The sequence below is a fragment of the Buceros rhinoceros genome, unplaced genomic scaffold, assembly GCF_000710305.1.
Source record: "Buceros rhinoceros silvestris isolate BGI_N320 unplaced genomic scaffold, ASM71030v1 scaffold11639, whole genome shotgun sequence".
In the NCBI taxonomy this organism is placed as follows: Eukaryota; Metazoa; Chordata; class Aves; order Bucerotiformes; family Bucerotidae; genus Buceros; species Buceros rhinoceros.
Genome location: NW_010429793.1, coordinates 19,888 through 33,860, shown reverse-complemented (window position 1 = coordinate 33,860; position 13,973 = coordinate 19,888). Strand labels below are relative to the sequence as shown.

Below are 13,973 nucleotides of genomic sequence, written 5' to 3'. Positions count from 1 at the left end.
GCAGGAAGATTTCAATACATAGCTCAGCTAAGGGAGAATCTAGCTGTAAATTTTGTCTCCTTGTAGCGAGGTCTGCTATGCCATTACTTTGTAGGCTTAGAACTAATGTAACTGAAAGTGATGTATCGGTGATGGAATTTACGGTACTAGCTCAAATCTTTGATTTGTCAGCTCTGAATGTGATTCTTTGGTAATGAAGCACCAATTCTAGGTAAAAGCAATTTTGCAGGCTATCAATTTGAATATTTATTAGAAGTAATTTTAATAGGGAAAACTTGCTAATTTCTTGTGTTAGCTACTACTTAAATACTAACATAGAGACACTTGTCAAATTCCGAACATTGAGTAGGACAGGTTCTATGACTCAAGAGATTGACTTCCACATGTATGTCCATGTTGCAACACTGAAATTTAAAGAGGATGTGCAATAAATACAGAATAAAAAGGTGGGAGCATAACACCAAATATACATTATCATAATTTAATTTCACCACTTGCTTTCATTTGACATGAGAAATCATAAACAGTCTCGTTGCAGAGCTCTTCAACCCAGCTGAAGATTGTTAAGGAAAAATGTATATAGACATTATTAATAATTTCTTCCAGGGAGGGGGAACAATGGTTAAAAATGAGAAGTGTACTGAGGCAAAAAATTCTGAAACCCAAAGATGTGGCTGTTTACTCTGAAGGAGTCAATGAAGTTATCTCAGACTTAATTAAAAGAATCCACACCCTCAGAAGTCAAGAGGATGATGGGGAGACAGTGACCAATGTTAACAACCTTTTCTTCAAGTATTCGATGGAAGGTAAGCCCAGGCTGCACCACATCTGTACAGAAAATGGACATAAAGCAGTGTGCTTACGGTTGGGAGTTTTTGTCAAATGACTAGTGCCCCACTGTGATTAATCCGAAGGGGAAGCTCAATATCCTGCATTCGGGTGCCTTCCTACTTAGTGCAGTAGAATTCCTTTGTGGAGTCCAAAGAGATGACACGTTCTATTACAGGACAATTCCTATGGAAATGCTGGTATACAGGTAAAATGTATGATCAAGGCCTGCAGCAGTTTCTGTACTCTGTATTTTTGTGTTAATTCCTCCAGACTAAGGGTGTTGACTAGTGCAGTAGAATTCCTTTGTGGAGTCCAAAGAGATGACACGTTCTATTACAGGACAATTCCTATGGAAATGCTGGTATACAGGTAAAATGTATGATCAAGGCCTGCAGCAGTTTCTGTACTCTGTATTTTTGTGTTAATTCCTCCAGAATAAGGGTGTTGACCTTCTAGCACAGTGACTTCTAAGTCATGTTAATTTAACAACATCCTGGCCAAATTCAGGTGGGGAATCACTATGTGATACATCTGTAGTCTGTTCATAACTTAATGTGGGAAAAGATACTGCTTTCCCCTCCTACACATGCCAAGCGTGGGATTGATACGCTTGCCTTAAAAATCATCTGCCGCTGGCTACCATTAGTGAGGGGGTGCTACGTGGAACCCCAGCCTGAGCTAGTATGGCACTTCCTGTGTTCTCACAGAAATCTAACGGCGATTCGTATTTCATGCATTCCTTTGACTACGTACAATCTGGTCTTGTTCTATGTAGTGCCTTTTAAAAACATTGGCACTCTTTGCTGACAGACAGCTGAATAGCTTGAGATTTGCGAGAACTTCCAAACGGCTCACCTGTGAAGATGTTGTATCAAATTGCCTGCTGCCTGTTTGGTAAACTAACCCGAGTCAGTTCTACATTCATAATGTCTAAAAATGGCGTTAAGCTAAGGGTTACCCATTTTATGGAGCTTTAAACTCAGATTTGCTTTAACTGATGGGTTAGTTTAAATTCTTCACATTCTTTAAGCTTTTCATTTATAACTTGTGCCTGGCACGCACTTATTTCCTATATGAATCGCAGTTTTAATTAACTTGCACTGTCAACTGTTCAGGGAACCAATGTGTAAGATTTTATTGAAAGGACCATGTAAAGAGCAAAAGAATGAATAAGGGTTAGTTGCTGAAAGAGGCACAAGAGAAATAAAAGGCACAAAAAAGTATCTTCTCAGGGAGGAAAATTAGGGAAGGAAGAGTGGGTTGAAGATAGCCAGTTTTTAAAATTCTTTTTGTCAGTAAAGAAGAAATACTAAGCAAAGAAAAGGAAAGAAGAAAAGTTTCTTAAAATAGCTGTCTATCTATACTTGGGAATTTATGGAGAGTTTGATGGAGGGCAGGATCAAGGTTAAACATAATTATCTATTGTACTTGTTTTTAAAAGGAAAAACAGAGAAAAAAGAGACTAGAGTTAATAGACCAGTTAATGCTAATTATCTAGTTAATGGTTATTATCATATTTTCTGGAAGGAGATGGACAAAGTATTTAAAAGCACAAAATTTATTTTAAAACATTTGATTTTATGCAAATAGCGTCAAGAAATTATCTAACTGATAATTTTTACATTACCTAATTGCTCCACTGGATTTTAGAAAATCATTAAAGAAGATTATTTTGATAATAGGGATGCTTGTATACCACACCAGGTGATATGTTCATAAATAAACTGGGTAATGCGGTCTATGTTTTGCAAGTTGGGAGGAAAAATATCTAGAAACCTGTGTTCAGGACATAATTAAAGATGGTTTGCTGTTAGACTGAGAGAACATTGCGGCCAGCTCCAGTAGGGCAGTTTCTGGGTGAGTTCTACCTAGTGTTTAACAATTTGGGTATGTTTATAAAAACTGAGGTGGGAGATTGCAGGGACACGAATGGATGAGAAAGGATTAGTTTGATAAATGGAAGAAATGAACCAGAGTTGAGAAGAAGAACTATTTAATAAAAATATGTATAAAGTACTGTTCTTTGAGGAGGGGACAATGGTATTTCTAGTTCAGTCAGTACTAGAAAAACAACGGAGAAAATTAACAAGTCAGGAGAAAGAGACGAGTCGATATTGTCACTCACAACAGCGTCACATGCTTGCTGCTTCTTAGGACTGCAACATTGTGTGCAGTAAGATCAGTGTCAGAATGCCACCTCTTTACCCATTTATGCATCCTCATTGTCTATTTGCTACCAGCCTGGGAGGAAGAAAGGCACGTAGCTGCTGCTAGAGGCTCCTGCAGTATCACCAGTTACCAGAAGTGTCTTTGGAGTTGTCTGTCGCTGCATGCTCAGGGGCCAACGCAGCAGGCTCGGGGTTTGCGGTGCGATGCAAAGCACAGCAAACACGCTGGGGAGCTGCTCTGCTTCTGTTGGAATTCCTGGCTGTCTTCTCCTGCTGAGCATTATTGACATAGTAACCACTGTCTCACTACAATGTTTAGCTGGGATTTTTTACTGTGTTTTAGATTTCTCTCTTATCTGCTCCCGACGGAGGTAATCGTAGCCATTTTTGGAAAGTTGTTCCGTTATGCTAGCTTTTTAATTCCTTGAATTGTCGATGTGTTTATATGCATGTGTATAGCAAATTCTTTGATTTCGTATGTGCAGGTGTGGCAACTATTCTGTATGAATGCCGGTTGGGCTGCCTGGAAAACAACGTCCCACAGCAGACTGTTGAATATATTGAGGCTCTGGAGTTGATGTTTAGTATGTTTAAGACCACTATGTATGCAGGTGCTATTCCCAAATGGCTTCGTCCACTTATTCCAAAACCCTGGAGAGAGTTCTGCAGATCCTGGGATGGACTCTTCAAATTTAGTAAGATTTAGTAGTAGAAAAGTTCAGCTGTATTTCTGCAGGTTCTGTGTGTGTTTAAACAGGACTTGCTGCATTTCTCCTTGTAAGAAGACGTGGCAGAAGTGAGTTTCATATTAAATGCAGACTGGTCAAGAGAACTGTTTTAAAAAAATACTCTATTGAAAAGGAATTTTACCAGTAACCTTTAAATATTCCCCCTGTTTTATATTGCTTTTTCTTTATTTGTCTTCATCTGTTTCAGCACCCAGTCCCCACTTCAGGTCCCAGTTCTTTGCCGAGGCTTTATCTTAAGCCACTTGAATTTTAATGAGGGTGGTTTGGTTGACTTCAACAAGTTTTCAGACAGGCACTCTGACAAATAATCACCACTGAAACTGACTAGAAGGTTTAAAAATTAGACTCTAGCAATTAGTTAAACTCTTTGTGAAGTTTATGTATACACATAAAAGCATGTAAGTTGACATAGAAGTACACTGCTGTACTACAATATTTCGTTGTAAATAAAGCATTCCAGGCTACTTTATGAATCATCTTTCATGTAAGTAAGAACTTCAGCTTTACCTATCAACAGCTGAAAAACTGCTGTTGAGGCTTTCGTTCTATTTTAAACTTGTTGTCACGATGTTTCTCTGTATAATCCCTTTGTGAAAAAGGAATGAGATGGTGAAAATCACTATATGTGATGTGAGTATTTGTGTAGGTTTCATAAAGGAACATACTCACTCTAGTTCACTTTTTTGTAAGCTCATTCTGTGAGGCATTGCCTTTCTGAGGAGTTTTCTTCTTTTGAAATCCCTTGTTTCTCTGAAGATGCTGTTTGCAGTCACTGAAGTATAAATGGGAATGTGGGTGAAATTACTTAAAATGCCATTCACTTAAGTTTTTCAAATTTTATTATTACTTGATGCTCCTAATCTTTGTCTTCAAGTGTAATTTAATTCTGTGGCTTTAACCTTCTGCTTGCTGCTAACATCTTGTAGCAGCCTCTGTGTGCTGAGTTGCAGCATGCTCTGCAGAGTGCACCTCTTCTTGCAGAGTCATCAGAAAACAATCCAGGTGGGCATAAAAATTTGACCTTGAGCTTCCTTCGCTCCCTGTCAGAAACTGTAGTATCTGGTGTCCTTCCTTTGTGCTCAGCGTTCACATGCAGTGAGCTACCAAGGTTCCCGTCAGCTCAGTCTTTCCTTACCATGAGTACCCAAAGACATCCACCACCACACTATTATATTTTCTCTGAGAAAATAAATTTAATTTTTTGGCTTTTTTTTTTTTTTGTACATAGTGTAGCATAAGGGAGAAATGCCATTACTGAATGGAACCAGCAGAAAAATAAAAATGGAGGATTAACAATTTTTTTTGAATCCCAAAGGTCAAATCCATGTTGACAACAAATTGAAGGCTCTTCAGTCTCAGCCGGACCAAGGAGAAGTGAATGGTGGGCTACTTACATACCTACTAGTGAGTAAGGCACTTACTTTGGAAGAAATCTATGCCAATATGACTGAAATGCTTCTGGCAGGAGTAGACACGGTAAGCTTGTTACCGTTTTTCTTGTGCGCGATTGTTTTTGTAAACCAGTACCATTCACAGCTCTCTGCAAGGGGGGCCCTGTTATTTATAAGGACGTAATTTCTGACACATTCAAGTCATGACATCTTTAAAGTGATAGAAAACGCTCACAGCACTGTGTAATCTCTTACTACAATGAAGACAGTGCTCTTCTAGCTGTGGTTTACAGGAACTCATCATTTGGGAGGTGGTTCCACAGTTCATTAAACAGATAAAACTTGGCTTGGATTTCATACATTTTCTTTTACTAGGTTGAGTATCAGGTTGAACTTTGTGCTTCTTTAGGTAGTCCACATTAGAAAAGGGTGCTGAAAGTTAGTGTGAAAAAAATGGATCAATAAACTCGTGTGTAACATTTGGTAAAGAATTTTCCTGTATGGCTACTTAACACAACAGGGACACACATTATGGATTGGATACCTGGTTTCTGCCAAAGTCCATTAGGCCAGCACTAATATGGTTAAGGCCTAAGATCACTCTACCCATGCTTGTGCTGGCAACACAGCTGGAGGCCAAGAGCTGTGGTAATGGGGCTCAGTATTAACGAAGATGGCACATACAATCTGTTGACACCTAGTGAAGCGTTTTAAGTGGTCATCTTTCCTTATTCTTCTGATTTCTCATCTAGAGCTTTTGAAGAAACATGGAGGTCATGTATGTCTCTTCCCCTCCTCTCATTCCTATCATATGAAATCAGTGTAGCTTAGTATTGATTGAAGCATGACTATCAGAAGAATAAGTTACTGTATTGTATGTACAATGTATATGGAGTTATTTAGGATAACAATAAGCACTATTACTGTAAATGGTTGTAAGTGAACAATTTTTTTAAGAGATGTCTATATGAATTTGATAAAGAAAGTGTTATGTAGGACTATGTTTAATAGTCTTACTGTAGAAAAGATTAAAATAAGTAAAAAAGTAAAGTAGCCTTAAAGTAAAAAAACCACGGTGGATAATTGAATTCAGATTTTTTTTTTATGTAAGGGAGTTTGTAAGGTTTCTAAAGAAAACAAAAAAACCCCAAACCCAACAGTAATACTTTTGGACTTCAAAATAAGGAGCATATGTAAAGCTTATTTGTGTGCTGAAGTTTATTCTGTTGGTTAAATATCCCAAGGGCTTGTAAGTTGGGAGAGGTTTTTGATGTTTGGTTCTAAAGTAAAGCACAGTTATTCATACCATTCATTTTCTAATCTTTCAGACCATTAATTTTCCAGTTTTTAGTGTGTGAGAGTTTTCATTAAACTAAAAGGAAAATGCTCAAGTTCATGCCAAGAAGAGTTTCTCTGTTTGACTCAGTTTTCTCAGCTGGTAACAATCTTTTTGTGAGAGGATGGTACTTCCGATTTCTTCATTTCCATGTACAATTATTTCCAAGTACAAGACAGAAATTGAGGGAATCTTTTTTCCCCTAATGCTGTCACTTCAGATCTCATTTTATCATAGAAACCAAAAGAGGTTTAGAAGGTTCTAAAAGCTTTCATCAAAATTCTAAGGCAGTTTTTGGCTACAAAGCATTTTGGCTGTCCCTGGCACAGTGCTAATTTTTAAGTGGTTATGAAGGAGCTGGGAACCTGGGAAGAAACAGTGTTTGTATCTGAGAAGCTCTGTACACAGCTGGCACAATTGCTACCTCCTCTGAGTTCTGAGAGGACTAGAACAGGGTTGCATTTTAGCAAGGGAGAGCCACTCAATGTTACAAAAAGCAAAAAAAGCAAGGTGCTGGGAATGATGCTTCTAGCATTATGCCCCAGTCTGAAGACTGTCATGATGAATTTAGATTCTAAATTGATCCTAAATGTAAGTTCAAAATAAGACACTTCCAGAAGATGGGGTTTTAATACATACATTGTTTGTAACCTTAAACTTTGTCATGCTAGTGAGTGAGAAGCTGAAAAGAAAATATTCCCTGCTTAGAAAGTGAAACTGGTCGTCTGTCTTCATTATGCACGGTAAAAAAAAAGTTTAAAAATAGTTCAGGAATATTAGGGTGGAGGTTACAATTTTTCTCTTGAACACCGTAAGGCACTAAGAACAACCCAGGTAAGGAGAGGAATGGTTGCATTGTCACTTTCTCTGCTATACTTGCTCAGGAACACTGGACACACACTTTTCATGGTAAACTTTCTGGTGTACCGTGGTGGTTGTGAGGAAAACAGGCTCAAGTAAGGCCATTTGATTGACCTGAAAGTCTTGGGTGCAGCTGATAATAGAAGCAAAATGTCTTGAGTCTGTCCAGTATTTGAGTGGGATAGTCCCTGAAATCCAGGTAGCTTAAACACAGGGACTCATGGTTTAATGAATAGTAAATATTGGATCACAAAAGTTTAAATACGCTAATTGGTTCCATGTTAGTAGAAATGGAGTGAGTTCATGCTCTCAGAGTGTGTCCTCACCCACAAATGTGTGTTGAAGTGCAGTTTTTCTAGCTGAGGCAAAAGAGAATTAGATGATGGGTTCCTTTAAGTCATCTTGTGCTCAAAGCTGAACTGTCTCCTGCCTCATGTTCTGTATCTTCCTTTGTACAAAATATTTTAAAATTACATTTCACACGGTACTGCTTTTCTGGAGCCATGATAATTATTAGAATCAATAATTATGGTGAGGGTGGGGTGTATTTTAACATTTTGGGTCCACTTGAAATATATTAGCTCCTCTTCCAGCTTCCTTAAGCAAGCTTTCAATAGCATGCTGAATTCCCGTCAAGTGGGCATTTTCAAGAAGCAGAAAGCACCAGTTGTGGTGCAGCATTGCTTACCAAAGGATAAAGTGTAATCTTAGCAGTGATAATATGAATTCTGTTGTGTGGATGCTATGGGGAGGCCACCATATGCTTAAAAGGGGTTGGTAATGTTCTGAGTCTTGATCTTTTCTCTTTTTTCCTGTGAAATGGCTTCGTTGGGAAGAAAGGTGAAACACATATTGAAAACTTAATCCATTGCTGTTTAGAGTGTTTATGTTTCAGTCTTGTTTATGTAGTTTTGTTGCATTTTTTTTCTGTTGCTTTTTATATTTCACTGGGAAAATATCAGCATGGGTTGTTTTGATATGTGAGGGATCTTTATATGGAAAAGGGATGAAAGAGGGGATGGTGAAGTCTGACAACATCCCATTGAGTCCAGATGTGAATCATTGCCAGTCTGTTTTATAACGTTAGACTTGTAAAACACGTAGTTGGAAATCAATTGTTTTTCTTGGCTTGAAACTATTTTTAATCTAATCTTGTTGGACTTGATTATGGTTGCGGTTTCTTCCTTAGACTTCTTTTACTTTGTCCTGGGCAACATACTTGTTGGCAAAGCACCCTGAGGTTCAACAACGTGTTTATGAGGAAATAGTCAGTAAGCTGGGGAAAGACCAAGTTCCTGTTGCTCATGATGTCCCAAAATTGCCTTTGATTAGAGCTGTGCTGAAAGAAACCTTGAGGTAAGTAGCAGACAACTCCAATCATTGATTAAAATACTGAATTCTGTGTAGCTGTAATGGATTTTGAGTCCATGCTAATGTTTGTATTTAGTTGTCGTTACTGCTCTTTTCTGCTTCTGCTTTTATTTATAGTAGCGGTATTGTGTCCAAGGATGCTGAAGCAATGAAATATGATCGATTATATAATGTTTAATGTTTTTAAGTGTGATAGAAGTACTAGCACATGTGCAGGATGTGTCTGTTAAGACAGGTAATCGAAATCTTGATTTTTGCCTTTTAAGTATTAGTCTGTATGATGAACTACAACAACCTCCTCACCCACACCGGTACTTTGCAGTGCCACTACAATAATTTTAAGCTTCTTGACTTCAGTTGAAAGCATGTGACTTGCTTTTTTTATATGTGTGTATCAAACATTCATAGTGAGATGAGGGAAGTAAGAGGATTTTAGAGAAGGCATCGACAAGGCTTTTTCAGGTCCCAGTAGTGCTAAAACATCTCCTGTTTGACCAATTGATTGCATGTTTGTACCTGTGTAAAGTAAATAAATAAATACACCAAATAGCTCAACCTCTAGTTACTAGTAAATAACTTAGATATTAATCATAATCTCACAGATGATTCAAAGTCTTTGCATCTCCAGGGTGCTCCCTCCGTACTTTAGAAAAAACTTTTTGCTCTGAATGCATATTGCATTGTGAATGCAAATTTGAATCTAAACTTTTTAAGTTCTATTAGTTATTACTGTTGAACTTACCATAAATATTTGTCTGTAGGTTATATCCTGTATTGCCAGGAAATGGAAGAGTGACCCAAAAAGACTTGATCGTTGGAGGATACTTGATACCTAAAGGGGTAGGTTCAACTGAAGTCCTCTGCAGAGAACACAGATTGATTTTTGTGTATGAAATGAGATCTGTTACAACCTATATATATACACTTCATTGATTTCAAAAGAGTTCAGCATTAAAAGGAAAGTGTTTCAGTAACAGCCATTTATGTGATGTGTTGCTGATTTCTTTTTCAGATTAGGGTCCTTGCCCACTAATCAAATTTACCATCAGGACTTGTTCTTAATATCCTTCAGGGTGGAGTCAATTAATGACATCTTTGTGCAATGTTACAATTTGATTTGAAAAGCATGAATTTCATTATTCTTGCAGTTTTAAAATTCCTTGCCTGTTAATACCCATTGTAGAAAGAGTTTTATTTTCTTTTTATGAATTTATACTATTCAAAAATTACACAGATCTAAGATTACACAAAGACCATGGAGATGGTGGAACTTTATGGCTCTGTATTAAATGCCAGCACTTTTGTGTTCAAGCAACGGTAGCTTTAAAACAGTCAGGATTCTTAAATATACTTATTTAAATATTGTTCCACACATTATTCCAAACATTATTGCTCATTACCATATCAGTTATGGCTGTTTTTTTTCCTGAGGAGTTGTGGTTTTTTTTCTTTCTTGTTCTCTGTTTTTAGATTTTGCATTGTCTTGTATCTCTCCCGTCCCTTTCTCTCATACTAACTTTTTGAGACAATTCCCCAAAATTGTGACTTTTGTTCCTATCTCCTTCCCCACCGCATCTTCTCTAATATTTCTGGCAACTTTTAACAATTATTATTATAACAAGATTATTTCATTTGACCTGTTGAGAAAGGGATCTGAATTTCTACATATCCTTTTTTCTTCTAGAATTACTCAAATATACTTTATTTTTATCACCTCATATCACAGAAACTACAGGAATTACAAGTGCTTTTTAATTTCATTATATGTATTTGAGTTAGATAAATATAAGCACAATTTATTTCCTCAGACGCAGCTGGCACTCTGTCATTACACTACTTCATACAGCGAAGAAAATTTCTCAATGGCAAATGAGTTCCGACCTGAGCGCTGGCTGAGGAAAGATAATTTGGACAGAGTAGACAATTTTGGTTCCATCCCCTTTGGTTATGGCATTCGAAGTTGTATAGGAAAAAGAATTGCAGAGCTGGAAATTCATCTTGCACTGATTCAGGTTAGAACTATGTGACAGCTTTACAAGAAGAAAATTATATTGGTATGATTCTTTTCTATGCGTGCCATTTCTGGATATCTTACAGTGCTCAAAAACTTTGCTTTGGAGTGTTGTCTAGCATATTCATCCTGACAAGGCTTAAAAAATTGAAAATTTTCATGCTTGAAGTGTAGAATACTAGTTAAACTACATTGCAGAAGAAAAAAATCTTTATAGTACAAATGAAGTAAAACTAAAGGTAAGTGTGTTAAGGAAATGCATGTATTTAGTACAGAAGGTTTTTGTAAGGCAATTGGAAGTCCTTCTTAATGTATGTTAGAGTGGTTACCTGCTCCGTTTCAGTATATGAAGGATTCAGAACTTACAAAGATGTAGATTGTTTTTATACTTACACTGACCACAGTGTTGTGACAAATAGAGTTTTTCTATGTTCTGTGGTCCTCTGTCCCTTCTTGCTCTTTCTTCACATTTTATTATTATTTTAGATATATATAATTTATAGTTGTGTAAGTTATATAAGTAGTTAGTACGTATTGATATGTGCCATTTTCCCATTGCTTCATATCATAAAGGAAGCTTTCTCAGCAGCTGCTAGATTCTTTTCGTCATTTAAAAGACACCCTTTAACTCAAACACTGAAATCAGATTGTGCAATCAAAACTCAAAGATTTGGAAACTATTTATAGTTACTTAACTATAAAAATATTTAAACCCATTATATGTATTCAAAGCAAAGCTTGATTGAATTTGACTTAGAATTTCCTTAAGTAAACTCCTAGAGCAATCTCTGAACAATTAGCAGCTGTCTTTCGGAACTCAAGGGTGAGATAGCTCTCAGGGGGCTGGATAAAAGAAACATACTTGCATCTTTTTGAAAAGGAGGATCAAGGAAGTAACAGAGAGCCTGCTTTAGTTTTCTGTAAAGAAACTAGAACGAAACAGCACACAACCTATTTACAAGCATCGAGATGATACTGAGGTTATTGAAAAACAGAAACACATGAAGTATGGAGCTAATCAAAGAGAAATTGTTCCAGACCAGTTGATTTCTTTCTTTGACCTGATCACTTACCTAATGTGGTGGATATAAAACAAATCATGTGTTCTGACTTCAGGAAGTATTTTCACATGTCCTATACATCATTCTCATAATTAAATTAATCAAATTTGTTCCAGATGGAAGTACCTATAAAACGCACACACAGCTGGTTGAAAAAAAAATAGCTGGAGGCAGCAGCTCTCAAAAATTTGCTGTTGAACTGGGAAAGCATTTAATTAAAATTCTGTAAGAGTCTGTGCTGTATTTGATTTAGGTTGGTATTTTCATTAACAGTGTAAATGGTGCATTAGTGAATACTTTTAAAGTTTGCATAGGCTACCAAGCTGACATGAATTAAGTTAAAATCAGAGGATGTGAGTATAGAATTATGAAAGAGTGGAGAAATGTTCCAGAATCAACACAAAATTGTTCACAAAGGACAGCTGCAAGTTACTACTCTTGAGAAGAAATCAAATGCATAAACACAAATTGCTGACCGACTGGCTGGGTAATTAGTGCTGTAGAAACAGACTGGGGTGATTCTGTACAAAATCAGTCAGCAATAAAGATGCTAATCCTGACACGGCAGTGTAATTCTTGGGTGTATTAACAGCATCAACAAGCATGTTGTGTGTCAGAAGGAAGAGCTAAATTACTCAGTCTTACAAAACATTGGCAAAACCTCAGCTTGACTACAATGCACAACCAAACCTGTGCACTGCATTTTAAGGACTATATAGTCCAATTAGAGGAAATTCTGAAAATGAGAGAATAACAAGAATGAGAAGTTTTAAGAAGAGAAGCATGGCATTAAAAGTTAATCAAACATCTAACATTGAAAATGTTGTTATGTGTAGGAAAATAATGCATTGTTCACCATCCTTACTTAGGAGAAGGGTAAGAGAAGATTGCTCTGTTTATATGAAAAAGCATCTGAGATTTAGTATCAGCAAAAGCTGAGGGTGTTGTGGTACTTCCTTCTTGAAAATTAAGAGATAGGAAGCTAAGGAATTCTATGTTCTGCTTCAAAACAGGTGAGATAAATCTATTGAACTGTGATTTATGTTTGCAACTGATTCTCTCAGTTTCATTAAGTCTATGGAAATAGATGTTTAAAGGACAAAGAACCCGTGTGATTGAATTACAGTGATTCTGTTCAGGAGAAGTTCTAATATTTGACTCCTTGAATCATGATTGTTTCACTTGGTGCACTGGACAGTTGCTGTCTCATATTTGTTTTGTTTCCTTCTGCCCAGAAGAGAAACGTGTGCAGTGGAATTGGGACTCTTTTATGGCTTTGTTTTATAATTGCACATATTTATTTATATTAAAGGCAGTGAAATAAAAAACACATAGAGAGGAAGCTCACAAGGTTTTGAAAGTTTCTTCCATAGCTCAGACTATTTAATCTAGTTGCGTGGAAATCCTTCAAAAAGGACTGGCTCAGCCCTCCCTCTGTCAGAGGAGGAAGATTTTTAGCTATAATTTTCACCTTGTAACAATTATTTTTTTCTTTCCTGAGTGAGAATCGTAGCACTTAGACTCCACAGAACGGGCAACAGAAATTTTGTTTGTGGTGGTCTGTTACATTCTCTTTTCCAGAGTCCAGTCTTCATCTGTAATTTTGCAGCTTTTCTAATACTTTGTCCTGTTTATCTTCACAGTTGCTTCAGAATTTTGAGATCAAAATCTCTCCCAAAACTGAACCGGTTCATGCCAAAACCCATGGACTTTTGACGCCTGGGAACTCCATCAATGTGAGATTTTCTGACAGACAGTGAGACTCAAATGTTTTGAAAATACGTGTATGATTTTCATGGGAACAGACTTGCATCTTACGGATGTTTAATCGTGCTTGTTCTCTGGTTTGTAGGTATATGGCAAAGCGATCAAGTATTATGTTCTGCCTTAGTCCTAGCAGTACGTAAGAGAAATTACCTCTCCTGTAATAGGTAACTACACACACGAAAATATATACTGAAAAAATTCTTTCTGGCACTGGGAATCTCCTTGTGCCTGGAGAGATTTCTAGTAATAACAACATAACATATGTTATGTACATAACATATGTAATAACAACATATGTATTGACATAACCCAACATTCAGTTCAGGCACGTCGGTAACATTCAGCGGTTTTGTTACACTGCTTTGTCACAGAAGTGAACTACTCAGTGAGTCTGAGAGCAAGAGGATCACTATATAATATGTGAAAA

The 13,973-nt window shown here is 36.9% G+C and overlaps 1 protein-coding gene across 1 annotated transcript in view; it reads left to right on the top strand.

Moving 5' to 3' along the window:
- Positions 1 to 13,539, top strand: part of LOC104499308 (cytochrome P450 27C1) — a 14,882-nt gene extending 1,343 nt beyond the window's left edge. The window contains exons 2-8 of the mRNA XM_010142796.1: positions 607 to 806; positions 3,485 to 3,694; positions 5,064 to 5,224; positions 8,526 to 8,692; positions 9,469 to 9,547; positions 10,516 to 10,719; positions 13,423 to 13,539. Of these exons, the coding sequence (XP_010141098.1) occupies positions 607 to 806; positions 3,485 to 3,694; positions 5,064 to 5,224; positions 8,526 to 8,692; positions 9,469 to 9,547; positions 10,516 to 10,719; positions 13,423 to 13,539 (1,138 nt within the window). The remainder of the gene's footprint in view (positions 1 to 606; positions 807 to 3,484; positions 3,695 to 5,063; positions 5,225 to 8,525; positions 8,693 to 9,468; positions 9,548 to 10,515; positions 10,720 to 13,422) is intronic.
- The last annotated feature ends 434 nt before the right edge of the window (positions 13,540 to 13,973 follow it).